Source organism: Perognathus longimembris, chromosome 3, assembly GCF_023159225.1.
Source record: "Perognathus longimembris pacificus isolate PPM17 chromosome 3, ASM2315922v1, whole genome shotgun sequence".
In the NCBI taxonomy this organism is placed as follows: domain Eukaryota; kingdom Metazoa; phylum Chordata; class Mammalia; order Rodentia; family Heteromyidae; genus Perognathus; species Perognathus longimembris.
The window spans coordinates 119,673,106-119,700,929 of NC_063163.1; the positions used below are offsets into that span (position 1 = coordinate 119,673,106).

The following is a 27,824-nucleotide window of genomic DNA, read 5'->3' on the forward strand; positions in this document are numbered from 1 at the left end:
AGCTACTGATGGACTCAAGCCAGAGCTACCGGCTGGGCTCTGTGTGAGGCACTTCCTTAGGCCCGGAGTAAGAGAGAGGGATGAGCTAGTGCCAATTCCAGGATCTAGAGGCCAAGATGTATGGAAGTAGCCAGGAATGATGAGCCATGGGAGGGAGACCTTGGGGTGGAGGAGCCGGTCAGTCAGAAGCACAGCTGAAAGCTTAGCCTGCAAAGCTGTCCTGGCCGGCTAGCCACGGAAGGCCGTGCCTTACAGTAAGCAGAAGCCAGCCGCGGAAGGCCGTGCCTTACAGTAAGCAGAAGCCAGCCGCGGAAGGCCGTGCCTTACAGTAAGCAGAACAACACCGTTTTTGAACATTTGATTGACCAATCTTTCCCATTGTGTCCAAGGACAATTTCAGAAATATTTAAGGTACCTTTTTACCTGGGCATGGAATTCGGAGTCATCTTCTTACTCTATTAGCATTACAGCCACCCCCTCTTTATCCATGGTTTTGAGTTCTGTTGTTTCGGTTACCTGTGGTCCACTGTAGTCTAAAAATACCGTATTATACAGTAAGATATTGAGAGAGGGACCACATTCTCCATGTTTCATCATGATACATTATTATAATTGCTCTATTCTTACCTACTTTTTTATGTCTCGCTGTGCCTAATTTAGGAATTATAGCTCACGGGTGTGTACAGGCAGGGCAGACCGTGTCTGGAGGCCTTAGTGCTGTCCCCGGGCTTCCGGCAGCTGCGAGGAGGGGTCTGAGCATGTCCTCCATGTCTATGGGAGACGCACTGTGTCGCTCTTAACTACCTCGTCCCCTACCCCGGAAAACGGCCATCTGGGACAGTTACTTGGAGGAGGAGAGCCCATCTAGATGGATCCTTCACTGGACATGAATTGCCTCGCCTCTACTTTCTCAGCTCTGTCAATTGTCCGTTGACCTTGGAGGGGGATGTGGGGTCTCGGAGACCCCGCTTCATCCCTGGTGGAGGAGCTGCAAGGTGGTGCTCTCTTGGCCTCTCTGGGCCACCCAGGTATCTTTGTGTCTTGATGAAAGTCAAGTATTAACCCTGTGTGTTTTGTTTTTTATTTCCTTATTACTCTGCCTTTAGATCCCATACTTAGGCTTTTGCTCCTGTGAAGAATTGGGAGAAACTGGAATATGGCAGCTCACGGACCCGCCCATCCTCCCCCTGACCCATGGACCAACTGGGGGGTTCAACTGGAGAGAGACCCTGCTGCAGGAGTAAAGCCGCGCGAGGACGGAAGAAGAGCACACCGTGGACAGGCGTGTGTGGAGCGCTCCGTCTCCCAGGACTCCGAATCATTTCGCATACTCTCTTTCACGCTTCAGGTTCTCGTGAGACTCTAGATGAGAGAATGACATGGCTCAGGGGGAAGCCACTTTCCGGACTCCTGCCTGGCTAACAATCCTTTGGAGAATTGTCTTCCTAAATCGGGGCCCCTGTGGCAGCACAGGCTGCGTTCTTCCTTGCAGCTACGCATGGCTATGGAGTCCCGCTCCTCCCCCAGGGAGCTCCCCCCGCCCCATCCCCCGGTCTCTAAAGGGTGTGAAGGTGAGGTCCAGGTCCAGAATCCACACTGGGGACAAGGTTTTCCCCTGACTTCTACCATCTTCAAATGAGGCAAAGCCAAGCAGGGAGATGCCCATACCCTACAAAGCTCTTTAGGTTGTGCATCGAATTCTACCTGCAGTAGACTCAAGACAGCAGAATGTTCCGTAGTCAGCATGCTGGCTCAAGACACCTGCTAAGGATTCAACATCTGGTACCAACACACTTTTCCCAGAGCAGCTGGTCCTCCTTGCTTCTCTCTGTGAAATGGAGAGAGAAGGCCCTTTGGGTCCCCCAAAGCACTTTGAGCTATTCAGGAGGCTGGCAAGGTACAAGCGAGAGCTCCAGTAGTAGGTGCAGAAATGCTGCAAAATAGAACAGGAAATCTCGTTCTCCACGTTGTAAACCAGTGAGCACTAGCACTTCTGCCTCGCCACGCTTGGCCCCTCCACTACAGACAGTGCCGCCTGATTGGAGACGCGGCGGGCGCTCTGGAAGGAGGCCCGGGAAGCAATGGCTAGAATCAGCGAGAGGCTCGCTCCATGCCCGGGGGCAAGCTGTGACACACACAGAGTGCACCACAAAGCATCTGTGAACACACCCACTGCACCAGGGGCACACCGCAGAGTCAGGGAACTAATGTCAGTGGTGACAGTAGCGTCCGCACTGCTTCTTTGGCTGTCCTCCTTTTGTCTTGTGTTTCTGTGATAATTTAGAGTCGAGAGGAGGTAGGCCCACTTGAGAGAGTTGGAGAGCCACATTCTGTCCTTACTCGTGACCCCCACCCCCTGTATTTAGAAGGAAGATTATTTAAAAGAACAATAAATGACAATCAAACCATCAGTTACCAATGTCTGTTTAATGGCGTGGCTAGCTGGTTGTGTGGGCCCTAGACAATGGTCTAATGTGATATTGTTTGCCTGTGCAAAATGAAATCCCAGCCATTTCAAGGGCGCAAATCTATTTATGTCGTAGCCACACAAAGATTTTTAAAAACTCAGATGTAGCAAACCTATGGAATAGAACATAGAGTTATGCGTCACAATTTGATGGTCTTTGGAAAAAAGAGAAAGTTAAAGGTCACTGGTTACGGAGATTAATCTGCATAATTAGGACGTTGCTTGTCTTTTTTTAAAGCCACTTACAGAAACATGTCATGAGTTTTGCATGTTAAGATAGCAACTGCGATTCTTCTAGCATTGCACAAAGGTTGATCCGGCTGCTGGGTGTAAACCTGCGCTGGCTTGTTCCTGTGTTTGAGCCTCAAAACGTCTGGGAGGGAAGTCCTATGAAAGGCATCCACAGAAATGCCACCGTGCAGCTAATAGATTGTCACCACCCTTCCTTCACTCCTCTGGCGTTTGTGTCGATGTGAATCCACTGTGTGGTCAGATCTAGAATGTTTGTTAAATTCCCATGCATTTTCATGGGCTCGCACACTTGACAGATTTCCTTAAAGCTCTAGAAACATGTGTGTGGACTTCTGCAAAATCAAGCTCAGCCTAGATTAACGTCACCACTCCTCCCTGTTGTCTCATCCAGTGATGGTCTGGTAAATGAACCCAATTGGCTGAGCTACATTCTTTGGTCTTTAGTCCAAGATGGACACAACTCTGGGCTACAGGAGCCAAAAGAGTCCATGATCTGACATTAGTTACTGGATAATTTACGTGGAAAACCCTGAGTACAAAGCGGGTGGCGGGGGGGGGGAGGGGGCTTCCTCTGCTTGAACTATCCAAATGGCTTATCAGAACAACTGAGCGGTGTGACTTGGCTTTAAAATCTCCATGCGCCTTCACTTACTTAGAAATTTAAATGTGCACTCCACCTGGGAAACCATGTTGAATCGATGTGCAATAGTAATAATAATAATAAAGATGTAATGTTTATTACATCAGATGATATAAAGTGAAGTGAAGAAAAAGGGAGGGAGGGAAGAAGGAAGGGAGGCCCGTGGTTTATACAGAAGGGCCCCCCACACCCTTCTCTTTCAGAAAGCTATCTGAAATACACCAGGGGAGATGAAGCTTCAATCTGGGACCCCAAGTCCAAAGCCGCTTCCTGCTTCTCTGAGCGTCCTCGCCGGTCTGCAGTGGCCTGGCCTTATCCTCATGGGACTTGGCGTTCTGTGCCTTCTCCCACAGAGGACCGGCGTCCATGGCACTTTTGAATGGCATGCAGGGCCTTTTGTGCTCCGAGGCTTTTCCCCGCCACCAGGCCTGACCACCCACACCAGGAGCCCCTCACTGCTTCGCCCGGCCTGGAGTTCTGGCCCCAGGGTCTCCCGCTCTTCATTTGGATTCATTGGGTCTGAATGGCTGCTTGGATGGTCATACAGCGGCTGAAAGCCACGCAGCAACAGATCTGAAGGACTTCCTACTTTTTATTTTAATTCTACTATAACCAAAGAATTATTTTCAAGTAACCTTATATTTAAAAGATAGATTTTGCAAAAAAATAAAAATAAAAAATAATAAAAATAAGATTGACACCGCCTGGCATCTCTGTGGCAAGTGGCTGCTGGTATTCGTCTTGTCGGCGGCGTTGGGGTGCCCGTAGACAGTCTCCCCGTCTGTGTCAGGTGACCACAGATGTTCTGCTACCCCCTTGCTGAATTTGCATCACAGTGAATTCTCACTGCAATTACCTAGCTACAGGAAGAGAAGCTTCTGGCTCTGCTTGCTTCTGTAGAAAGGCTCCTGGTGGGGTCACTAGTGAGACATTCCTCTGCAAGCCAGATACCGGGCAGCACCGGTGTCTTGTTTCTGCGCAGTGGCGAGTGGCTCTTTTGAGTTGCAGCGGTGCGTGTGTTCGAATGCAGATGAGCCTCTGTGCGATTTGTGCAGGCGGTGGCACCGCCAAGGCCGTGTCTGCGCCGCCTTAGAAAATGAGGCTCAGGGCGCTTTGCATTTAAATTGTAATCCTGCACGCGGGAAAGAGAGAAGGCTGCCGGCAGGTCGGTCTGCCTGCCGGAAAGACGGGACTGTGGAGGCAGGGAATGACTTCCCAGCCGCCCAGGGGAGTGTTTACTCAACCAGGTGATCATTCTTAAGCAGAGCATTAAAATTAGATTTACCTCCCTTTCATACGTCAACATCCTGAGTCCTGCTAGGAAAGAGATTGCCTGTCAGGAAAATTCAAGGGAAGGAAGAGAAGAGATGGTCTCTAAGTTCAGAGGAAATAATTGGATTTTCAAATACCTGCAACACGCGGTTTCCTGTAGCGAGGCTTAAAATGGCAGTGGTGAGTAGTTCCGCTTCATGGACAGTCTGTTCTTTCCAATAGTTTACCCAGTATCACTGAGCTGCCATTACACCAAAAAAAAGTCAAAATTTTGAGCTGAGCACAATAGCACATGCCTGTAATCTTAGCTACTTGGGAGGCAGAGATTCGGAGGAAGGCTGTCAGAGGTCAACCTGGGCAAAAAACGTTTGTAAGGCCCGCATCGCAGAAACAACAACAGCAGCAGCTCTGTGGCATGGCACATGCTGTGGTCCCAGCTACACGGGAGGGTAAGCAGAGAAGGCCCAGGAAACCCAGCCCAAAGGTCAGCATCCTGCCTAAGAAGTGACTAAAGCGAGAAGGGCTGGGGGCATGGCTCAAGTGCTAGCCCTGTGGGCAAATCGCAGCATTACTGTTTTAAAAACTGGACATTTTGCGGCCGATGGGCTTTTTAGCTATGCGCAGACTGTGTGCACTCGTTTGGTCTCTGGTGTGGAGATGGAAACTCCCCCCCACAGCCTGTCAGTTAAGCAAAGGCCATTCGACACTTGCTATTTGGGGGCTGAACGTTGTTTGCTTTCTCATTTGTAAAATGGTTGTGTCTTTATTTTCTATGTGCTTGAGGTGTATTTATTTGGAGCAAAAGAGTTATAATTATGTATAGTTTAAAAAAGAAGGCGCCACACGTCACTGTATCGCCAAATGCTGCGCACACTCCCTGTGGCATCTGTGCTTTTCTGGCTGATGAGCCGCCCCCTCCTGTTGTAGCTATGGCACCATTGTAATTAGTGTATTTCGTTCCAGGGGCATCTTCCATTGAAATGACTCATCGATGACTTAATAAAGAGATATTGTCCTCAGTCCACCCTGATCCATGCCTATTCAATTCTTGAGTGCTGTCTATTACTCCAATCTAGTTCTCAAACATTGCTGTGGTCATTGCAATTCCCTACGTACCCATTAAGCCCATGATTCTTTTCCCAGCAAGCCAGAGTGGCCCCTTACTGGAGCCAGAAGATGTTGCAGAAACTCCCTTGGGTCTCTGATCCCTTCTGATGAGGAATTCAGCCTTGGAGTCCCTAGTGAATGGAATGGACACAATGTATCGTATAATACATGACAGTGTGATACAATGTAGATACCATGGATACAATGTATCTTTCTTTCCACTCTTCCCAGGCCATTAGAAATTAACAAGAGAAAATGAAACAGTAAAGTTTTCTGTGACATGGAAAACTTCCTAATGAAATGATCAAGCCTGGAGGTTTTATTGCTCTGTTTTCTTTTGTCAGTTGTGGGGTTTGAATCTGGGGCCTGGGCACTGCCCCCATGCTCTTTTGCTCAAGGTTAGCACTTTGCCACTTGAGCCACAGCGCCACTTCTGGTTTTCTGATAGTTCCTTGGAGGTAATAGTTTTATGGACTTTCCTGCCGGGGCTGGCTTTGAACCATGATCCTCAGATCTCAGCCTCCTGAGTCACTAAGATTGCAGGTGTGAGCCACCAGTGCCCTGCTAAGCCTGGAGGTTTGTATGCTAAGTGTGATAAAGAGTGGACAGCTAGGGAGGGACACACAGCGTGAAGAGAGTGACTCAGTGGTGGTTGGGAGGACGGGGAGGCGTGCTGGGAGTCTACCTGGAGTCCTGTCTTTGGAGGTGAGGATCCCTTCTGTCCGGAATTAGGGAGGTCACCCCTCATGGGAGAGTCATGACTGCTTCAGAGGCGGGCGGGGCACAGGGAGTGAGAGGGGGAGGGGGGGCTGTCGTGGCCCCTGCAGCAAGGCAGGGGCACTGGAGAGCATGTCCTGACACCCATTAGTCTTCTGCCCATCCAGGCCCACCTGCTGTGGGTGCTGGGTCTGATGCCCAGCGGCAGGAAGAACGAGAGGGCAAAGCCCGCTGGAGCTTGGTTTTATATCCACCATGGGGCCCCAGAGAGGCCGGTCTCCGTGCAGTCATTGGTGAAGCTGGTAACGTTTTCCAGTAGGGTGCTGGGGGACGGAGGGGGGGGAGAAAGAGGGACAGGGTGACATGGATTCCATGCATTGTACGCAGAGCTGGCCTGCTGGATGAAACCTCTTGTACACCTGCAATAATGATGACAACAACAGCATGTAAATTCGCACCCGGGAGTCGGGGTTTCGTGCTGAGACCCCCCTCTACCGCCCTGGGCTCCGTCTCCTGAAGAGCGGGCGGTGCCCTGCGGTGCCCTCTGCGGGGAGCGCAGGCTGCCCGGCCTCCCGCGGCCCCCGCGCCCCTGGCCGCCGCCCCGCCCGGGCGCCCTTCCGCCTGCGCACGGGAGAAAGCAGGTGCATGCGCTTGGGGCGGAGGCGCATGGACGGCGAGTGCCGGGGGGGGGGGGGGGAGCCGTGGCTGCTGTTTTGCGTTATTTTTTTATTATTTTTAAATGTGGGGGGAGTCGGGTCGGGTTTGGTTGAAGGGTGGGGATTTGGTGGTGGGCGCTGGGATGGGGCAGCGCCGCCGGCCCTTGGTCTCTGTGGTCTGGAAGGACGAAGGCAAACAGCCAAGCGTCCCTGAAGGGGGAGAGCCGCAGAGCGCCCCACGGGAGGCGCCGTCGGGGGCCCAGGGAGGGAGCGCAGGGCTCGTGGGGTCACTGGACAGCTCGTGGGCCGTGCAGGGCTCTGAATCCCGCCAGGCCCCACCCGGCCCGCACGCGTCCGCCCTGCGAAGGGCTCATCCCAGCGCCAAGTGCGCGCCATCGGGCGCCAGGGGGGCGCGGGGGCGAGGGTTCCTGGGGCGATGGGCCACGGTGATGAGAGGATCCGACCAGCGCCCACCACAGCTCGAGGCTGTGGGGAAGGACACACAGCCTGGGGGGGGGGGCTCGAGGCCGTGGGAAGGACACACAGCCTGGGGGGGGGAGCTTGAGGCCTTGGCAAAGGACACACAGCCTGGGGGGGGGGGGCTCGAGGCCGTGGGAAGGACACACAGCCTGGGGGGGGGACTCGAGGCCGTGGGAAGGACACACAGCCTGGGGGGGGGCTCGAGGCCGTGGGAAGGACACACAGCCTGGGGGGGGGCTCGAGGCCGTGGGAAGGACACACAGCCTGGGGGGCAGGGGGGGCTCGAGGCCGTGGGAAGGACACACAGCCTGGGGGCGGGGGGGGGAGCTCGAGGCGGTGGGAAGGACACACAGCCTGGGGGGCGGGGGGGGGGGAGCTCGAGGCGGTGGGAAGGACACACAGCCTGGGGGGCGGGGGGGGGGCTCGAGGCCGTGGGAAGGACACACAGCCTGGGGGGCGGGGGGGGAGCTCGAGGCGGTGGGAAGGACACACAGCCTGGGGGGCGGGGGGGGTTGCCCTGATTATCTCCCCAGGATCTTCTTCTGCTCTCAAAACTTGATGGAGAACCAAAAGTAATCTTCCTGAAGAAACAATACTGCATTTCGCCGAAAGCACACTTGGGGTGCCGTGTTGAAGGCGAACCTTCTCCCCATTCAACAGAGGAGGCAGTGGGGTCTGGGACGCAGCCCCGCGCACGCAGGCCCCATCGCCGCCATTGGCGGAGCCGGGACAGCCAGGTCATCCGCTTCCCATCACGCTAAGCAGCCCCCAGAAAGCATTTCTAAGAAAATAATAACAAATGACAGCGGTGATGATGGGGATGGCGGTGATGTCTAGCTTAGGGCCCAGTGAACCGCACCCCACGTGTGAGATAGCAGTGCATGGTTCTCAACAGAAAGGTCTAGAAGCCAGCATGGCCATCGCTGTAATTCAACAAAAACCCCGGGGCTTCCACGTGCGGAAAAGCCCTCATTCGCTCTGACTTTAAGTCAGTCCCTCCAAGCCTCTCAGGGCGTCGACGCTCTTCTCAATTCCCACCTTCCCTGCACAAGCCAGGGCGATCACGGGACATGAACATTTCACATGAAGAGTCATTCGTTCTTCCTCTCATTCACTCAGTGACAAGCCATCTCAGACCTGCCCCATTAACAAGGAGGAAATACACCAAAACTCTCTCTCACCAGTGCCTAGTCCCCTGAAAAAAGAAGGGATAGATTTGTGTTTAATATCTGATCATGCCTTAGGGAGGGAGACACACACACACACACACACACACACACACACACTCACACATACACACACACGATGGCTGAATAATGAAAACATGGAAGGGTAGGTGGATAGATGGATGGATGAGTTGGTGGGTGGATTGACGAGTAAATAGATGGACAGGTAGATGGATGAATGGATGGATGGATGGATGGATGAGGATGGAGATGACTAGTGGACAGGCAGATGAATAATCACCATAGGTAGATGATTGTACAAATTTCAAAAATAAGTAGATACTTGAATGACTGAATTTTTGTCTCGATAATCATTAGGAATTGTTTCCAGAGTTGGAAATAGGAAACACCTGTGAAAATTGGGCAGGCATGACCAAGTTGTAAGCATCTAGATACTAGAGAAGTCAGGATAAAGAGGGCTGGCCCCACACGGGGACATTAGAAACTCGCCCCTTCCCTCCCCCAGGCCTTGTCCTTGGCTCACTTACCCCCCCCCCCCCGCCTGCGGTAGAACAACTTCTATCACCAACGCACAGCTCACACTTCTTGGTGATCAAAAGGACACTTGTGGTCCCCACAATGTTCCACCGGGAGGTGTTTGGGGGGCAGCTGAGTAAGAGGGGGCTCCTGAAGCAGAGGGAGGAGTTGTCCCACGTGACAGCACAGAGGGACGGGGTCCCCCTTCAAAAGACACGATGCCCCTGCTTTCTGTCAGGTCTACAGGAAGCCGCCCGGGCCCCTCCCCTCCCCCCACGGCACAGAATGTGGCCGCTTGTCCTCAGTGCGCTCTTCTGGTTTCCCTTCCAAGGTAAGTGCTCAGAGTGCTTGCTCTTCTCACTCAGCTGGGTTGTGTCTGCTAACTCTCCCTGTCAATCAGTCGGTCAGTCAACGGCATTCCCAGAGGCCCTTCTGTGGAGGGCAGCCGGCCTCGCTCTCCTTGCTATCGCTCCTCAAACCACGTGCCCATCACGCATCAAAGGGAAGTCACTGCATTTGTGTCTCCACGGGTGGGGCTGCTAACGGGCACAGAAAGGACAAGAAGAGAGCCTGAGTCTCTGTGGAATCTATAATGGCAAAAGGTAAAAGGTTCACCAGGTTTTCTTTTAAGGATTTACCAATTCAGAGAGCTCCTGTTTGGGGGTCTTAAAACTTTTTTGCTGTTTGTGTGTGTCTTAAATAATTTGTGTTTTTCTCCCTAAAAATCGGTTTTTGTATGTTAAAAGTGAAGAAGGTAACAAATATGATTTGCTCAAGCAAACATTCAGATTATGATAAGGATCAAACTTCAGGTGTAAAAGTGCTTTCAAAATGTTAACCTTTGGGCTGGGAATGTGGCTTAGTGGTAGAGCGCTCACCTTGTATACATGAAGCCCTGGGTTTGATTCCTCAGCACCACCTATATAGAAAAGGCCAGAAGTGGCACTGTGGCTCAAGTGGCAGAGTGCTAGCCTGGAGCAAAAAGAAGCCAGGGACAGTGCTCAGGCCCTGAGTCCAAGGCCCAGGACTGGCAAAAAAAAAAAAAAAAAAAAAAGTTAACCTTTTCACTGTGTTCTTGGATTCTTCCCCCCCCCCCCCCCCAGGACTGAGCTTGAACTCAGGGCCTGGGCTCTGTCCCTTGGCTTTTCTGCTCAAGGCTGGCACTCTGCCACTTGAGCCACAGCGCCACTTCTGACCTTTTGGTGGTTGATTAGAGATAATAGTTTCATGGAGTTTCCTATCTGGGCTGGCCTCCAACTGCAATCCTCAGGTGTCAGTCTCCTGAGTAGCTATGGCTACAGCCATGAGCCACCAGTGCCCAGCTAGGGTGTTTTCTGATTTCTACAAGACATACGTAAGGAATGGCTGAGTGGCTGAGTGAGGTTGTGCTGAGAGCCAATCCCCACTACCTCATCCACATGACTTCGCCCCACCAGCTGACCACCACGGCTCTCTCTCCACAGAGGCCCTGCGGACTCCGCACACGGACACCGTCACTGTGGAGGAAGGCCAGCCGCTCACGCTCAAGTGTGTCACCTCCCTGCGGAAGAACGCCTCCCTCCAGTGGCGGGCCCCATCGGGGTTCACCATCTTCTTCAATGAACATCCTGGTAAGAGGGAAGGGAGGGAGGGAGGGAGGGAGGGAGGGAGGGAGGGAGGGAGGGAGGGAGGGAGGGAGGGGAAGAGAGGAGACAGAGAGGGGAGGAGAGGAGAGAGAGGGGGAGAAAGAGAAAGAAGGAAGGAAGGAAGGAAGGAAGGAAGGAAGGAAGGAAGGAAGGAAGGAAGGAAGGAAGGAAGGAAGGAAGGAAGGAAAGATAGGGAGCTGGGAATATGGCCTAATGGTAGAGTGCTTGCCGAGCATGCATGAAGCCCTGGGTTGGATTCCTCAGCATCACATAAGCAGAAAAATCCAGAAGTGGCTCAAGAGGTAGAGTGCTAGCCTTGAGCAAAAAGAAGCCATGGACAGTGCTCAGGCCCTGAGTGCAAGCCCCAGGACTGGCAAAAAAAAGAAACAAACAAAGATAGACAGACAGAGAGACAGAGAGACAGAAAGAAAGAAACAAACAGAGAAAGAGAGAGAGAGAAACAATGGAAGGAAGGAAGAAGGAAAGAGAAAAGAGAGAAAGAAAGAAAACAAAGAGAAAGCAAGGAAGGTAGGAAGGAATGAAGGAAGTAAAACAAAGAAATAAAAGAAAGGGAGGGAGGAGAGGGAGAAAGGGAGGGAGAGAAGGAGAGAGGGAGGGAGGAAAAGAAGGAGGAAGCGAGGGCATCAGCCCTCACCCTGGGGACTTTTGGGGGGGGGGGGTTGGTGGACTGAGCATCCGTGAGTCACCGGGGCCAGCTCAGCCCACCCACTGTCACCCATGAGTCAGGCCGTGACATCTGTGGCCCACACATGATGGGGTTTCTGAGGGGGACAGAAGGTCTGAAGTGGAAAGCCCAGCCGTGGAGGTGTGAAGGGGAACACTTTCCATGTGCCCACCCCACCCCACAGCGCCTTTCACTTTCCGTGGCCATGAAACAGCCCCGAGCAAAAGGGGGAGCAGCTAGCAGGCTGACTTTGCCCTTAGGTAGCCAGTGATGTCACCCCACATCTACAGTCAGTTACTTTGTGGGCCACCTGAGCTGTCCAAAGTCACAGACACCAGTTCTCTCCCTGCTGCTCTTCATATCGAATCCGAATCTCTAAAGGCCAGAAATGGACAGGATGTATTTACAGCTTAAGGAAGGAAGGCAACCCTTCCTCTCGTCACAAGCACCCAGGAAGGAAGTGTCTGATGTCTGTGATGGAGAGAGCCCTCAAATGTTCCTTTCATTCATCTTCTGGATGGCAGACAAGATTTTTACTAAGCAGCTCCTTCATGATTAAGCCATTTTACATCTCTAGTTAATATTCCTAATTGCTCAATGCTTGAAAAGTCTAAATCAGCAAATTCTATTCTGGTTTACAAAGTAGAGCCCCTAAAATATTGATATGTTTTGCAAACATTATTAAATATTGATAGGTTAAATATAAGATAACCCAGTGCATTATTTCAAACTACATCAAGGGGGTGAAACAGGGAGAAACACTTGCTACTGGCTGAAGCTTTTTGGATCTTGCTTTTATTTTTGCTATGAACTAAATACCTGGAAGGATTTGGTTATAATCTATGGGAATCTTCAACTAAGAAAAAACCAAAACCATTTAACAGATGCATTTGTCAATGCATTCTTGATATTTATTATGACAAGATGACCTCACATGAATCAGATTCCAAAGAGGTAAGACACAGGGGGACTTACCTAAAGAAAATACCAAATTTTCCAGGCACTCATGCCTGTAATCCTAGCTACTCAGGAGGCTGAGAAGTGAGGATCACCATTCAAAGCCAGCCCAGGCAGGAAAACCCATGAGCCTCTTCAATGAACAACCAGAAAATCGGAAGTGGCGCTGTGGCTCAAAGTGGTAGAGCGCTTAACTTGAGCTGAAGAGCTCAGATACAGTGTCCAAGCCCAGAGCTCAAGCCCAGACTGGCAAAAATAAAAATAAAAAAGGAAGGAAGGAAGGAAGGAAAGAAAGAAAGAGAGGGAAGGAGGGAGGAAGAAAGGAAGGAGGAAGAGAGAGAATACAAAATTTAAATCCTCTTAGAACTTGACTGTGTCTCCAGTAAAGCCATCTTAATTTCCTACAAGGACAAGCAAAGGCCGTGTGCTCATTTCACAGGTGCCGTGAGGCAAGTATTTTCTCCCCTAAGCTTCCTTCATGAGGTACCGGCTGGTGGCCCCCGCATTTGGGAGGCAGCTCAGCGGAAGACGTGACATGTGTTTCTTCCAAGTGTGGAAATTCAACGCGAGCAGCCTGCATTCATGATTTCCCTCTTGTACAGCTTTGAAAAATTCCCAATACCAGCTTCTTCATCACTCGGCCACGGAGCTCTCCATCCGGGTGCCCCACGCCAGCCTTCGGGACGAGGGCGTGTACACCTGCTTGCACTACAGCCGCCGCGTGAGCACGCAGAGCGTGAAGGTGGTTGTGCTCGGTACGTATTCCCGCAGGATCGCCGCGGGGGACAGCCCTGCTCTTAGGAGCACGGGGCACCAGTGTTAAAACTCAACACTTTGGTTTTCAAATGTTACCTATCACAAGGCGATATCTGAGGGGTAGCTCTTCCATCTTTTATTGGGAAAAAAAACACAACAGAAAAGAACATTCTACGTGGCAAGCTCTAAAGTGCGAACTCGTGAATGTGCCTTTGGCATCACTTAAATTTTCCTTCTTAGAAACTAAGAGGAAAGGGGTGTGTGTGTGTGTGTGTGTGTGTGTGTGTGTGTGTACTAGGGCTTGAATCCAGGGCTTTTCAACTTGAAGCTGACACTCTACCACTTGAGCCACAGCTCCACTTGTGGCTTTTGGGTGTCTGAGTGGAGATGAACGTCTCACGGGCTTTCTTGCTGGTGGTGGCTCTGCACGTCCATCCTCAGCTCCCAGGGTCCTCAGCGCCTACGTTGACGGGTGTGAGCCGCCAGGGGCTGGCCCGAGGGAACAAAAGCAGTGGTTACGAAGCTCATAGCATATGGCCAGCACCGTGTGTGGCCCTGAGCGTCCAGCGACGAAGCAGACGTGACCCATAAGAGTTTGCACACTGGCTAGGGAGGCAAAGCATCGGTAAGAATCAAATAGACCCTTATGACCGCGTGCCCTACTCTAGGGGGACCGCAGGTTAGCGTCCGGTGACGCCGTGGCCCCCGCCCCCCCCCCCCGCCTCCCGTGAGGCGCGAAACGAGGGCCTGTGATCATCTGGGACTTGCTCCGTTCCCGCGCCGGTCAGTTATGTCCAGCCTGCGTCTTAATGTCCTGCTTTGCTTTTTGTGGCAGAATAGATCGATGAAAAACATTGCTCGCTATCGATCGCTAAATGACATAATTGCCTGAGCGCTCTTCCCCGGCTGCCTGACGCTGCGATGCCAGTCAGCACCGAAGGCTGATGGGAAAGCCGCGGAGCAGGAGGGGCTCTGGGGACCACCGCGACGTCCCTGGAGCCTGACTCCGCTGTCTGCTCGGGCGTCTGCCTTGCCCTCCCGGCTCGGCCTGCTTGTCTGCCTTCTGGGCTCTCTGAACACCCATTGCCTATCTCTCCCACACCGTTCCACACCTGATCTTTTATTTATTGGCTTGTTTACTTGTTCGTGCCCATATTGGGGCTTCAACCCAGGGCCTGGGTGTTGGTCCCTTAGCTTTTCCATTCAAGATTGGCACTCTACCCTCTGAGCCACAGCTCAGCTTCCAGCTGCTTGCTGGTCATTTGGAAAGGAGTGTGTCACAGACTTTCCTGCCCAGGCTGGCTTTGAACAGTGACCCTCCAAACTCAGCTGGCTCTGAGCAGTAACTCTCAAAACCCAGCCTCTCGAGTCGCGAGGATTACAGGAAGGAGTAAGCCATCGGTGCCTGGCAACACATGAGCTTTGTGGGGTGCGTGCGTGTGTGTGTGTGTGTGTGTGTGTGTGTGTGTGTGTGTGTGTGTGTGTGGTACTGAAGGCTGAACTCCGGACATAAGCATGCTCAGCACAGACTCCACCACTAAGCTCTACCCCAGTCCTAATATGAACTATAATGGTTTGGGGACTAAGTATAGCACCCAACTAGAGTGATGCATCTAGTCATACTTGAAGCTAGTAAAAATGTTTCTGATATCTTGGTACATGTGACTGGGCTCAGTAGACATAGAAGAGTAGACTTGGCTTGGGTGAAGGAAGAATGGGAAAGAAGTATTTCCAAGATGGAACTACAAGAAAGAAAAAAAAAAAGAACAACAGGCCATTTACACACTTTTGGTATTAGGGAGGGACAAACGTAACTGATTTGGAGGTGAGCCAGACTTAAAAGTCTGGATCTGAAAAAGACAACTTTATTACCCAGTGAGGGTATCCTTAGCACCAGTGAGGAAGGGGACAACTAGCTGGCAATGGCGGTGGGGCTGGAAGCCAGGCTTCTCCCTAACCCTGGCGACGAACTGTCATTTGCCACATTCAAACTGCGGTTGGAAGGTTGATAGTCTGCTCAGGAATTTTCAAGGGCTAATCAGGCAGCAGCCATAGCCATTCTGACTTCAGGCGAAGTATCTTTGCAGTATCAATGTCATGAACACCACAGGATTCTGGGTAAAATCAGGTGAGAAACGATGCCCACTCGTTAGACTGTGCCTGTCATGGAACCCACGTGCTCTGTGCTTTGCTGAGATGTGCAGCCCAATACAGAAAAAAAAAAAATCATCCTTTTCTTCTAGCCACCCCTTTCAAGCCAACCGTGGAAGTGTCCGTTATCAGAAAGCCAAACGGAGACTCCGAGCCGGTGCTCAGGTGCTCCACCCAGGGAAGCAAGCCCCCTCCGCAGGTCACCTGGAGACTGGGGGACGGCCTGGAAGTCTATGGTAGGTCCTGGAAATGGTTCTTTGTTTCTCTTCCTAAAATTTCCAAGGGATTTTTTAAGTGTTCTGGCGCCCTCTGGTGACAGGAAGTACCCAAAACACCACTGAACAATACATCAGCTCGGCAGAGAAATTATCCGTATAAACCATCCCTATTCTGATTATCCATATAAATTATCCAGATAAGCCATCCATTTCTAATGTTGAAAGGATAGTTGCAAATAATGACAGTTGAAACATAGCTACTACACCTGGGCATACACTTTTCACAGGCATAAAACTGAGACTACATTTAAGATAAGAATGTACACGGTGTAGTTCATCCTGTGTTACATTCCAATAAACTTACCAAGAATTGAAAAGATCTTGCCTATTATGCATTTCATATACCTAGTGGAGTAAATATCCCAACAGCCTCACCTCCCTTAAATATGCTTCAAAGATTTACACTAGCCTGCAGCTGGTGAAACCCATATAATACAAAGATGTGTGTGTGTGTGCTGGCTGTTTTATGTAATTTATTGGATTTTGTACTGTATGTGAAGAGCTTTTGTATGAGTACATTTTCACAGTGTTGTGAGCCATAAACTGAGACATTTCAAGTCAGAGACTATAAGGAAACAGATGAGATCTTCCTTAGAGGATGTAGTACTATGTCACAAATTTTAAATACAGTGGCAACAAAGGAGATACATTTTGAGCTTTTGTTTGAAACAATATAACTAACATGAGGCTTTGCTTCCATTTCACCAGGCACGCCTTCCGTATCTATAGAATCGTCATCTCCAAGAGCCTCTAGGGCCTTGGAGAGTTGAGAAAATTGAGAGTCAAATGGAGTTGTAGAGAGAAAGATCTATGCCTGATTTCCATCCCAACACCAATTCTACTTTAAGAATAAGACTTCTGTGCCAGGAGCAGGTGGCTCACACCTGTAAGCCTAGCTACTCAGGGGGCTGAGATCTGAGGATCACAGTTCAAAGCCAGCCCAGGCAGGGAAGTCCATCAGGCTTTATCTTCAGCTAATCACCAGAAAGCCAGAGATGCAGCTGGGGCTCAAGAGGAAGGCACTAGTCTTGAGTGAAAAAGCTCAGATGCAGTACGCAGGCCCTGAGTTCAAGCCTAATCCTAGCACTAAATAAAAATAAATAACTAGCATAAAAAGAAGACTCTTTTCACTTATCTTATTCATATAACCTGAGCAAGCCCTTGGCTCAGGTCATATGAAAAGGATACAAGCCCTCCTTCTTGTGGGCCCACTAGGAGCTGAATCTTGTCCCGATAACAAAGGATTTGAAGAAACCTAGCCCCGCTCTCATGCACCTGCTTGCCTTGATGGCCGCATCCAACGTAGGAAAGGCCTCCGGCCGAGAGGGAGCTTAGGAAAGCCAGCTCAGAAGTAGCTTTAGCTAAAAGAGCCATGCCCGGCCAATGTCAGGAAGGAGCCCAACCTTTCTGATCTCTCTGCACTGTTCCCCAGGTGGGACCCGCCATGAATTTGGCCCGGACAGGAAGAAGTGTAACACCACCAGCACGCTCACCATCCACCGCGCAGACAGCAGCTCACGGGTGAGCTGCGTGGTCCGCCACGCGGGGCTGCGAGGGAGCGCGCTGGTCACACCCGCCCCGCTACAGGACTGGGGTAGGCACCCGGCGCGGGGCTCTGCTTTGAATGGACTTTAATCTTGCTATCATATAAAATCAAATCAAGTGGCTGAAGTCCTTCAGGGGCCGATTGCTGTTGAGCACATTTGCTGGACAGCACGCTCCTGCAGCGAGTTCGAGTCCCAGCCCCGCAGTGCGGTCTCGAGCCGGGCGCCAGCAGCTGTGGGGAGCGAGGCCTAGCAGAATGCCCGCTGCCCGCTGTCAGGCTTTCTCTTGGATAAAGACTGCCAGCATCACTTGACTGGAAACCGCTCTAGTCTGGAGGATGGAAAATCAAGCACACTACCCCAGAGGAGATAAGATTAACTGAAATAAATCTCACCGTGCCAATGTTATTTTAGGTCCTTAAAAAAGAAAGAACACTCGCGCAATTACAGTAGACGTGATTGCTCTTTAGACTCACTTTGTTGTGACTGTTTTGAAGATTCCCCCCAAAGCCCAAGCTATAATTTACAAACTATAAATAACTCTTCAAGTCAAGCTGGGTCGCTGAAGAAGCTACGGGAAGCACGGGTCCAATAAGTAGAGCCGTGAGCTTCACTGTTTCCCAGAGAATCCCTGGGTGTAAAACAGATGCCTGCGGGCAAGGGAGTCACCTTAGCAGACAGGCGGATGGCAGACACTAACTGCGAACCTTCTTTTATCAAATGGATTCACACATGAGGGAGCCCTGGAGGGCTGGTCAGGTACCCCCCCCCACACACACCATGCCTCTACCTTCACCACCCCTTCCTGGGGCGCAGGATGTGCAGAGGAGAGGCCGCTGACACGTGTGCTGGCTAGACATAGAGAGGGCGCTGGGCACTGGTGGCTCACGCCTGTGATCCTCGCTACTCGAGAGGTTGAGTCTGAAGATCACAGTTCAAAGCCAGCCCAGGCAGGAAAGTCTTTGAGCCTCTTACTCCAATGAACCACCTGAAAACCAGGAATAGAACTGAGGCTCAAAGGAGTAGAGTGCGAGCCTTGAGCAGAAAAGCTCAGGGACAGCGCCCGGCCCCATAACCAACAAAAACATAAAGGGGTGGCTTTGTGCTCACACCTGTAATCATAGCCAGCTGGTTTCTTTCATATGTTTTTCTTTTTTTTTTTTTTTTTGAGACAAAGTCTCATTACATAGCCCAGGCTGGCCTTGAACTCTCAATCCTTTTGCCTCAGGGCTGGGATTACAGGCATGTACCACCCCCAAAGAGCTTAACATTGAGATCCAAGAAAATCCACAATGTTAAGGGAAATATGGCTTTGTTGTTGCTGTTGTTGTTTCAAGTATCGATGTGGAAACAACGCCCGCACCCCCTTTGTGGCTATAGATCCATAGCTCGTGTTCAGTAACAAGACAACTTGTAATGAATTAAGACAACTCGTAATGAGTTAAGACACCTGTCTCCGCTACCGCCACCTGTGGGCTGCTGAGCGTTTATTGCCTCTTTCTTTGGGTGAGCAGCTAGGTTGATGTAACACATTGCAGGCATTTTGTGCATCACTCGGTTTACATTTTTTATTATCTGAGGATGCTCTGGCATGAGTTTACAAGTAAGAACTCGAATCCCTTCATATCTACCCTCCGTGGGGCAGGATCCTGTGCTCACCCCGAGCTGGGGCCAAGAGCTTGGGGAGGGGCCGGCCGCTTGCCGGAAAGAGAGGAAGAAGCTGGAACCTGCTGTCCTTGGGGTGGTGGGTCGCATTTTCCAGACTCTCAAATGAGAAATGTCTCTGTCCTATTACTATCCCGTGGCTGAGATTTTTACAAAATTGAGCAACAGTTCTCAACCCTTTTGATTTTATCATGCGTGTGCACACGTGTGCACACACTCTCACACTTATCTAAGTTTACATGGACCATGCAAATTCATGGATCCCATTCTGACCACGAGGGAGCTGGATCTCAGAGTGGTGGGCATCCATCTAGTCAGAGTAACGTTCAGTCTAAATACGACTACTCAGCAGCTGGTTGGGAAGATAAATTAAAGTATGTGCAAACTCTAGTTTTAAATATACGTAATTAGTGTAAATGCACATAAGCTGGTTTTGTACACAGCATGTAATTATCTGAATTCATGTGAACATGGTGTTAGAAACTTTCATCATTATTGATGATTATTTTCCCAAGTGCTCTCAATGTTCCGCCACATTCTGCACCTTAGTATTTCTTTCTTTCTTTCTTTCTTTGGCCAGTCCTGGGCCTTGAACTCAGGGCCTGACTACTGTCCCTGGCTTCTTTTTGTCCAAGGCTAGCACTCTGCCACTTGAGCCACAGTGCCACTTCTGGCCGTTTTCTATATATGTGGTGCTGGGGAATCGAACCCAGGGCTTCATGTATAGGAGGCAAGCGCTCTTGCCACTAGGCCATATTCCCAGCCCACCTCTTAGTATTTCTGTGTGATTCACTTTTGAGGTTTTCCCTTGTTCCATTGCCAGTAGCCCTTCCTCCTTCTTCAATTTTCCCTGGCAATTCTGTGGTTTCCAGCCTTTATGTTTAAAAAGTGTTTTGTTTTGTTTTTTGGTACTGGGGACCAAATCCAGGACATTGCACTTGCTCAGCAAGCACTTGGCCTCTGAGCTGCCTGCAGCCCTCACCCAAACATTTCAGTCCCCGAGTCTGCACCGTGCGCTCCTTCATCCAGAGATCTGCCAGAAGAAAGGCAACTAGGGCACAGAGAGGAACAGAGACAGTGAGATGTTGGCAAAGAAGCAGAGACAGACAGCTAGAAGACCAGATTCACACAACTATTGTTTTCTTTCTTAGGACACTTTTACTTTCTTTTTTTTGTTTGTTTTTGCTGGTCCCCAGGCTTGTTTTCCTGTTCCTCGGGGCCTGGGCACGGTCCCTGGGCTCCTTTTGCTCAAGGCTAACACTCTACCGCTTGAGCCACAGCGCCACTTCTGGCTTTTGCTGTGACTCCTGCCTGGGCTGTCTTTGAAGCACAATCCTCAGCTCTCGCCTCCTGAGTAGCTGGCATTACAGGTGTGAGCCCCTGGCCCCTGGGTTGCTATGCCTGATTTAGATAAGCCCGCCAGGGCGGGGAGCGGCTGGGCACAGCATCAACTGGCATTCGTGGGGTGGGGCTCCCGCCCAGCAGACCGCGTGAGCTCCTCCTCCTGTCCTCAGAGCCTGTGCACGCAGCTCAGGCATATTCTTTTGTGCGTTTCCAAATACGATTTTGTTTCATTAGATAAGAACAGCGTTTAATGACAGGGGTGCTGAGCAGCACTTGGCCTCTGGGCGTGTTCCAAAGACCTGCCTGCAGCCCGGTGGCCAGGCGCCCAGCCCTGCCCTCCCCCCAGGCCTCCCCCTCCCCCGCCCCCGCCCCCGCCCCCGCTCAACACCAGGCCATAACCAGCCAGGCCTTATGCAGAACATTATACAAATCAACCCGCTATCCGTGCTCACCAACAGAACCCCAAAGAGGAGGAGGAGGAGGCCGTGGGCGCCGCCGTGTGGCAGATGAGGGGAGCGGAAGGCTGGATGAAGCAGGGCTCTGGTCTGACTCCTGGGGGCTGGCTCCCGAGCCCCCCACTGCCGACAGGACGGCGCATGCGCGGACAGACAGACAGAGGGCCGGGCAGAGTCTGGCTCGGTGTGTGGCCAGCTGCTCCCCGTCATGGCAGCGTTGTCTTTCCCCCTTTCCTAGCTGCTGATCAAGGGACGGCAGCAGACGAGCCGCAGGGAAGCCCTGTCTCCTCCCGCCAGCCCCAGCTCGTCACGGCTACCGGTCAGTGTCCAGCTTTGTAAGAAGAGTTTAATTGCATTACTCTGTGTGTGTGTGTGTGTGCGTGTGTGTGTGTGTGCGTGCACACAAGTACTGGGGCTTGAACTCAGGGCCTGGGCACCATCCCTTAGCTTTTTCCACTCGGGACTGGTACTCTACCACTTGAGACACAGCTCCCCTTCTGGCTTTTGGGGTGGTTCGTGGAGATTAGTCTTATGGACTTTCCTGCCCAGGCTGGCCTCAGATCGTGATCCTCGGATCTCCACCTCCTGATTGGTGAGGATGACAGGGGTGCGGCTCTGGTGCCCGGTATTGAACTCCGATCCAGAGGCCCCCCCTCTCAGCACCATCCCCCGGCAACTCGCTACCGACAAGAGTTTGGGGGTGGCCAGCAGTTACCCATGAGTCAGGCGCATGCCATCTCTCACTTCCTTTCACTTTAGTCTCCGTGATGGAACATTCCAGTACATCAGAGCCCGCCCAGGACAAGGGAGACTCCGGCTTGACCACGGGTGAGCATCACCTACAGAAGTTCAAACACTTGACATTGTAACCTCTTTGTCCATAAAAACCAATGCCCTTTTTGGGCCCTCGTTTTCCTTGACCTTTCTGTCTTTTCTGACATGATTGGTTAATTGCTCCCTTGTCCCTTCTTGACTTGTTCGCCTGCTGCCCCTCCCCCCTTGGCCTCCTTTGCCTGGCCCTGTTCGTTTTCTCTAAACACTACTTCTCTACATCCATTAGCTGATTGCATGTCCTCCCTGACTTCTTAAATGAGAGCAAACTTCTGATTCCGTTGCCTTATCTCCCTTCCTTCCTCTCTCCCTCTCTCCCTCCCTCCCTCCCTCCCTTCCTTCCTTCCTTCCTTCCTTCCCTCTTTCCTTCCTTCCTTCCTTCCTTCCTTCTTTCCTCCCTCCCTCCTCCCCTCTCTCTTCCACTCTCCCTTTCTCTATTCCTTTCTTCTTTTTCTCTTTTCTCTTTGGTACTGCTCAATATTGTACCCAGCTCTCCCATGTTTGGCAAGGATTCCCACTGAGCGGCAGCCCGTCGAGGACCCCAGTGCTCCTCGATATTTTTTAGAGTTTAATCCAGTCCCTAGATTGTTCTGGTTGTCCTAGCAACATTCCAGAATGCCTCTGGAATATCTATTTCCAGGATTTTTTTTTCAAGTCATGGGGCTTGAACTCTGGGTCTGAGCCCTGTCCCTGAGCTCTTCAGCTCAAGGCTAGTGCTCTACCACTTGAGCCACAGCGCCACTTCCGGTTCTCTGGTGGTTAATTAGATAAGAGTCTCGAAGACTTTCCTACCCAGGCTGGCTTTGAACCACCATCCTCAGATCTCAGCCTCTTGAGTAGTTAGGATGACAGGCATGAGCCTGGCTTTCCAGGATATTCTTGTGAGCATTAGACGATCCTACTGTTCATTCCATTTTCTACTTATCTCTAGCAGGATTTTCTGCCACCTTTCCAACCTAACACTGCTTAAAACAAGAGAGCTCCTTCCCCCACAAACCCAGCTCTCCGCAAACATCCCAGAACGGCAAGTCTCCGGACTGCCCCTCATCCGCATGCATAGAATACAGATTGAAGGGGCCGCAGCCACCGAGTCCGGCTCCTCTCCCGGCACCTTGTCCCGTGCTGTAGTCTCTCCTCCTGACGCAGACCCCATCGTGAGCCCTGGGTCTCCTCTCTGGTCCATTTGAGATCCCCCGCCAAAGCTTCCCTTTGCACACTGCACGCTTAGCTGCTGGGACGCTTCCTGCTTCCCGTGGCCCACAACTAAGAACAGGACCCCCCCCCATCACCCGCTCCTATGAGGTGCAGCTCACCCCTCCCTCCACAGCCTCCAGAAGGTCCCCACGAGACACTCGTGTCTCTCTTGAAAACGCTGTCCTGCCTCAGTAGCTCTGCCCCGTTAACACTGCCGTGTCCATCGTTTCCATCTCCCTGGAGACCAGCTCTCCATTGAAAACTTAGCAGACACACCGGGGCCCCCAGGGACCACCGAGGCCTGAGTCCCTGCAGGTGTCCGTATGTACATCCACGTGCTTCTGGGGGTTGACATCCTGTGTCTTGCTTCTGTTAGCGTGTTGCTTTACACATAGAGAAAATGACTCGGCCGCCTGAGTCATGCTTCCAGCCCGGCTTTTGGTCGGTCGCTTTGGAGGCAGAGTCTCACCCACTTTTCTGCCTGAGCTAACTTTGATCCACAGTCTTCTGGCTCTCAGCCTCCTGGATAGCTCAGATTACAGGCGTGAGCCACTGGTGCCCAGCAAAAAATACGTTTAAACTCATCTGGATTATCCTCAAATACCTTCACATTGGAGCCACAGTGAACCTAGCTAAGATTGGTGAATTTTCATTTTATTTGGATATTTTCCAAACTCCTTGTCCGTTTATTACTTTAACTACATTTTGCTAAAACAGCACAGCTCACAGCTAATTTGGATCCCCTGACTATAATTTAATATTTATAATTCAGTATTCTTCCACGCTTTCTCTAACGATGAAATACCTTTGTCATTAGAAAGAATAGGCTTTTCAAGTGTTTCTGCCCAGTCCCTTTGGTTGTTTCTATGCCTACCTCATTTTCAGAGAAGGAACTTTGAGGAGTGACCTCTCCCTCCTTCCTTCCTGGGTCCCCTCTTTTTAGCCTGTACTGGTGTGGATGAGTTATACGGAAACTGCCTAAAATCCCTTCCTTCTCCTTGCAGAGGGAGACCCTCAGCCTGCGGGGGTGGTGAGGAGGAAGAGCGGAATTCTGCTGCTGAGCCTTGTGTCTCTCCTCCTCCTCCTCCTCTTCATCATTGTCCAGCTCTTCATCATGAAGCTGCGGAAAGCCCACGTGATCTGGAAAAGGGGTGAGCCGGGAGCCACGCCCTTGGCTGGCCATCATTTCTATGCATGATCGAGGCAATCTGGGCGAGTAGTCACCCTATTAATCAGTTGTTTTCTAGTCAGTGTGGATTGTGTCTCTCCAGCCACTAGGATCTGAAGATTCGTGAGCAGGAGAAACTAGAGCAGCTCTTGGAATTGATGCTACGTTGTAGACGCAACAGTTCATAAGGAAGATGCAAAATGCAGAGCTCATTCACTCACTAAGCATTTATTGAGTGTCTACTGTATACCAGGCACTTCTCTCCAGCCTTCGGGACTCACCTGTCAACAGAACAGCAGATCCAAACAGAGCAGATCCCTGACCCCGAAACGTTCAGAATCTCATCAAGACAGTATTAGCCCCATTGGTGCTTTGCCATAATGCACGCAGCTCACTCAACTACCATGGATTAGTCATTTTTCCTGAAGCACACCCATAAAGAGTTACCAAAAATCAAAAGAAAAATATATAGTCTAGAAGGTTCCTAATTATATAATAGACTCAGCTGGTAACCGGAGCTCAAAGAGACTTCAGATGTTAACCAGAGTGACATTGGATCAGTTCACGCCAGAGTTTGAACCTGGGGCCTTGCACTTACTAGGCAGGTGCTCTACAACTTGAGCCATGACTCCAGCCCTTTTCACTTCAGTGCTTTTTCAGATAAGGTCGTGTACTTTGGCCCCTGGCTGACCTCAGACCGAGGTCCCCCTACCTTTGCCTCCTGCTTAACTTACAGACAGGCCCCTTATAGGGGCTGGGAATATGGCCTAGTGGTAGAGTGCTCGCCTCGTATACATGAAGCCCTGGGTTCGATTCCTCAACACCAATATATAGAAAGAAAGCCAGAAGTGGCGCTGTGGCTCAAGTGGCAGAGAGCTAGTCTTGAGCAAAAAGAAGCCAGGGACAGTGCTCAGTTCCTGAGTTTACGCCCCAGGACTGGCAACAAAAACAAAACAGACACAGACAGGCCCCTTATGCCCCACTTGTTTGTTGAGATGGAGTCCTGCTCCCTTTTTGCCTCCGAACGGCTTGAAGTGCAATCTTCTGGATCAGCTGGAATTATAGGTAGATGCCATGGCACTCAGCTCTAAAATACTTCGTTACACATGTCATGTAATCATGGTAATCATGGTGTCACCCTGTTACCTATGGGTCAAATAGCTCCAGGGGCAGAAAATGATTGGCATCTCAAGACAAAATACTACATCTTCTAATGGCTTTCAGTAGAATTGCTCTTGCTTGTCCACTATCGGTCTCTCCGTGGTCAGATGGCTAACATCCTCATTATAAATAAACCTAGACAAGGTCTGAGCGTTTTCAGGCGTATCTGCCTGCACCCAGGCAGACACCACCGTGATGTTTCACAAAGCATCCACTAATGACTCGCTCCTGACCTCCCATTGTTCTTTGAGAACTATTGCAAATGAACAGCTATGCCCTGCCGCTGTCACCTGCCCTTCACGCTCCTGAGGCAGCTGGCAGAGAGCGGGCGGGACTGGGTTCTCATCGTGCTGGCCCTAATCGTGAGGGCCTGCAGTGCAGGAGCGGAGGAACCCGCAGCTACGGTGCAGCACGGTCACAAGGCACCACCTCATTTAAACACAGCTTCCTGTTTATAAACGAGGTCTGTGGCACCAGAGATGAATGGCTGAACTTGTTTTGCTTGCAGAAAATGAAATTTCAGAACACACCCTAGAAAGTTACAGATCAAGGTCAAATAATGAAGACACATCTTCTCAAGAGAAGAATGACCCAAGTAAGTCAATCTGCAGGCCTGGGGTTTGGGGATATTTTGATGTACTGAGCACAATATTTCTTCCAACAGTAAATCATTAGACTTATACTGTGTCATAAGATCCAAAGGGCACAGGGCTTAGCACAAAAAATATTTGATAAATTTGTATTAAATCAACGAATATGAAGCTTTCCATTCAAGTAGAAACATTACAGTTCTTTTGAATTGCTTCACTGTTATTTTTCAAGCAAAATAATAAAGAAGATGAAAAGAATCTCAATGAGAAAGAGCAGGAAAGAGAGAGAGAGAAAGAAAGAGGGAGAGAGAGAGAGAGAGAGAGAGAGAATATGAATGCATGAATGCTGGTACTGGGGCTTGAACTCAGGGCCTGGAAGCTATGCCTGAGATTTTTCACTCAAGGCTGCCACTCTACCACTTGAGCTACAGCTTTGCTTCTGGCTTCTTGCTGGTTAATTAGGGATAAGAACCTTACAGATTTTCGTGCCCAGGCTGGCTTTGAACATCGTTCCTCAGATCTCAGCCTCCTGATCAGCTAGGACTCCAGGCGTGAGCTGCCAGCACCGAGAGTGTGTGTTTGTGTGTGTGCATACACATGCATATTTGTGTGTGTGTGTGTGTTCTTGATCAGCACTCAGTAGGCAGAAACTGAGTCTATGAAAAATAGGATTCTTTCGTTTCAACCGTTTCATGTCCAATATGCTCGTGAATTCCTCTCGGTGCTGGGAGTTGCACGCAGTGTGATGGCCTTTGCTGTCTGATTCCACTGGCTTGTAAGAAGATGGTCTTTTATAGCACCCCTGCATTTTTGTTTCAACCTCCTAGGATGTGCCATGGGAAAGAGAGAATAGATGCGCTAACACACACACACACACACACACACACACACACACACACACACACCACCCCTCCACCCACACACAGAGTGAGCTGGCTCTGTGAAAAGTGGGGAAAAGGGAGAGAAGAAGGGAGAGAAGGGGTGACATGGTTCCAAAAGAAACGTGCTCATGACCTGACTTATGTAACTGTCTCCCCCACAAGGGAGCACAGTGAGCACAGAACAGATAGCAGGAAAAGAGCCCTCAGCTCAGATGCTAAACACGGGGGAGTTCTAACAGTTCCACTTAAAGAAAATTTAGCAGGACGACTCAAATTCAGCACCCATCCTCAGAAAGGGATGGGCAGGGAGTTACCACACCAAGGGAACTTGCATTTTCTCCCAGGCTCAGACCTCTTCTGCATCTTTGTTGCCGCAACACCCTCAAATCCAGCTGTGCAGGTGTATTCTGAACAACTAAAAGATGAGTGTTGTGGGTATGGTGATGCACACGTATAATTCCAGCACTTGAGAGGCTGAGTGAGGAAGATTGAACGCGTGAGGCCAGCCTATGCTACACAGCAAGTCCCTGACTCAAGAACAGATAGTCCAGGCACCTGTGGCTCGTGCCTGTAATCCTAGCTACCCTGGAAGCTGAGATCTGGAGGATCTTGGTGTGGGTCCAGCCCAGAGAGAAAATTCTATGTGACATTTCATCTGCAATTAACAGGACAAAAGCCAGACTGGAGACAATGGCTCAGTTGGTAGAGCACCAGCCAAACAAACAAGGCCAGCCGATTGCAATTAATTCTCTGTGGCGGTTTCTAGCCTTTGTATGCCTTTTCATAAGCCCTTCTATGCTTTTGTGCTTTTGGGGGGGCCGGGGTTTGAACTCAGGGCCTTGCCCCTGTTAGGCGACTGCTCTACCTCCTGAGCCACCATTACTTTTCAGGACTTCATTTTGCGGAAGGCAGTATGGCGTTTTCTGCAGTCCGCGTGGCAGAACGGCCTGGGGGGTTGTCAGGTTCGCTTGCACAGCGCGTCAGGGACAAGGTGGTTCTTCCAAGCCCGGGTGTCACGGCTGCGGCCGTCTGGGGTGCGGCGTTGCCAGGCGCGACCCCCCCCCCCCGCGCAGCCAGCGGACGGGGTGCTGTTCCCAGGCGACACTCACGCGGGCCGTTTGCCTTCCAGCGTCCCCGGCTCGGGGCCGCCTGGGCCGCCTCTCACCGTGGTGCTCCGAAGCTGAGACGGGCCGGACGGCGACCGGACGGCACCTGCGCCCGGAGGCGAGGCCGGCGCCCGGCCCC

At 51.1% G+C, this 27,824-nt stretch overlaps 2 protein-coding genes across 2 annotated transcripts in view; both read left to right on the plus strand.

The window, feature by feature from the left end:
- Nucleotides 1–3,665, plus strand: part of Ubash3b (ubiquitin associated and SH3 domain containing B) — a 74,534-nt gene extending 70,869 nt beyond the window's left edge. The window contains exon 14 of the mRNA XM_048344020.1: nucleotides 1,107–3,665. Within this exon, the coding sequence (XP_048199977.1) occupies nucleotides 1,107–1,244 (138 nt within the window). The 3' untranslated portion in view covers nucleotides 1,245–3,665. The remainder of the gene's footprint in view (nucleotides 1–1,106) is intronic.
- A 5,914-nt stretch (nucleotides 3,666–9,579) lies between these two features.
- On the plus strand, nucleotides 9,580–25,966 carry Crtam (cytotoxic and regulatory T cell molecule). Its single transcript, XM_048340763.1, has 10 exons — nucleotides 9,580–9,625; nucleotides 10,758–10,904; nucleotides 13,164–13,316; nucleotides 15,561–15,704; nucleotides 17,179–17,340; nucleotides 20,717–20,842; nucleotides 20,993–21,073; nucleotides 21,514–21,582; nucleotides 23,784–23,930; nucleotides 25,617–25,966. The coding sequence occupies exons 1-10, from the start codon at nucleotides 9,580–9,582 to the stop codon at nucleotides 25,781–25,783; spliced, it is 1,242 nt and encodes a 413-aa protein (XP_048196720.1). The 3' UTR covers nucleotides 25,784–25,966.
- The last annotated feature ends 1,858 nt before the right edge of the window (nucleotides 25,967–27,824 follow it).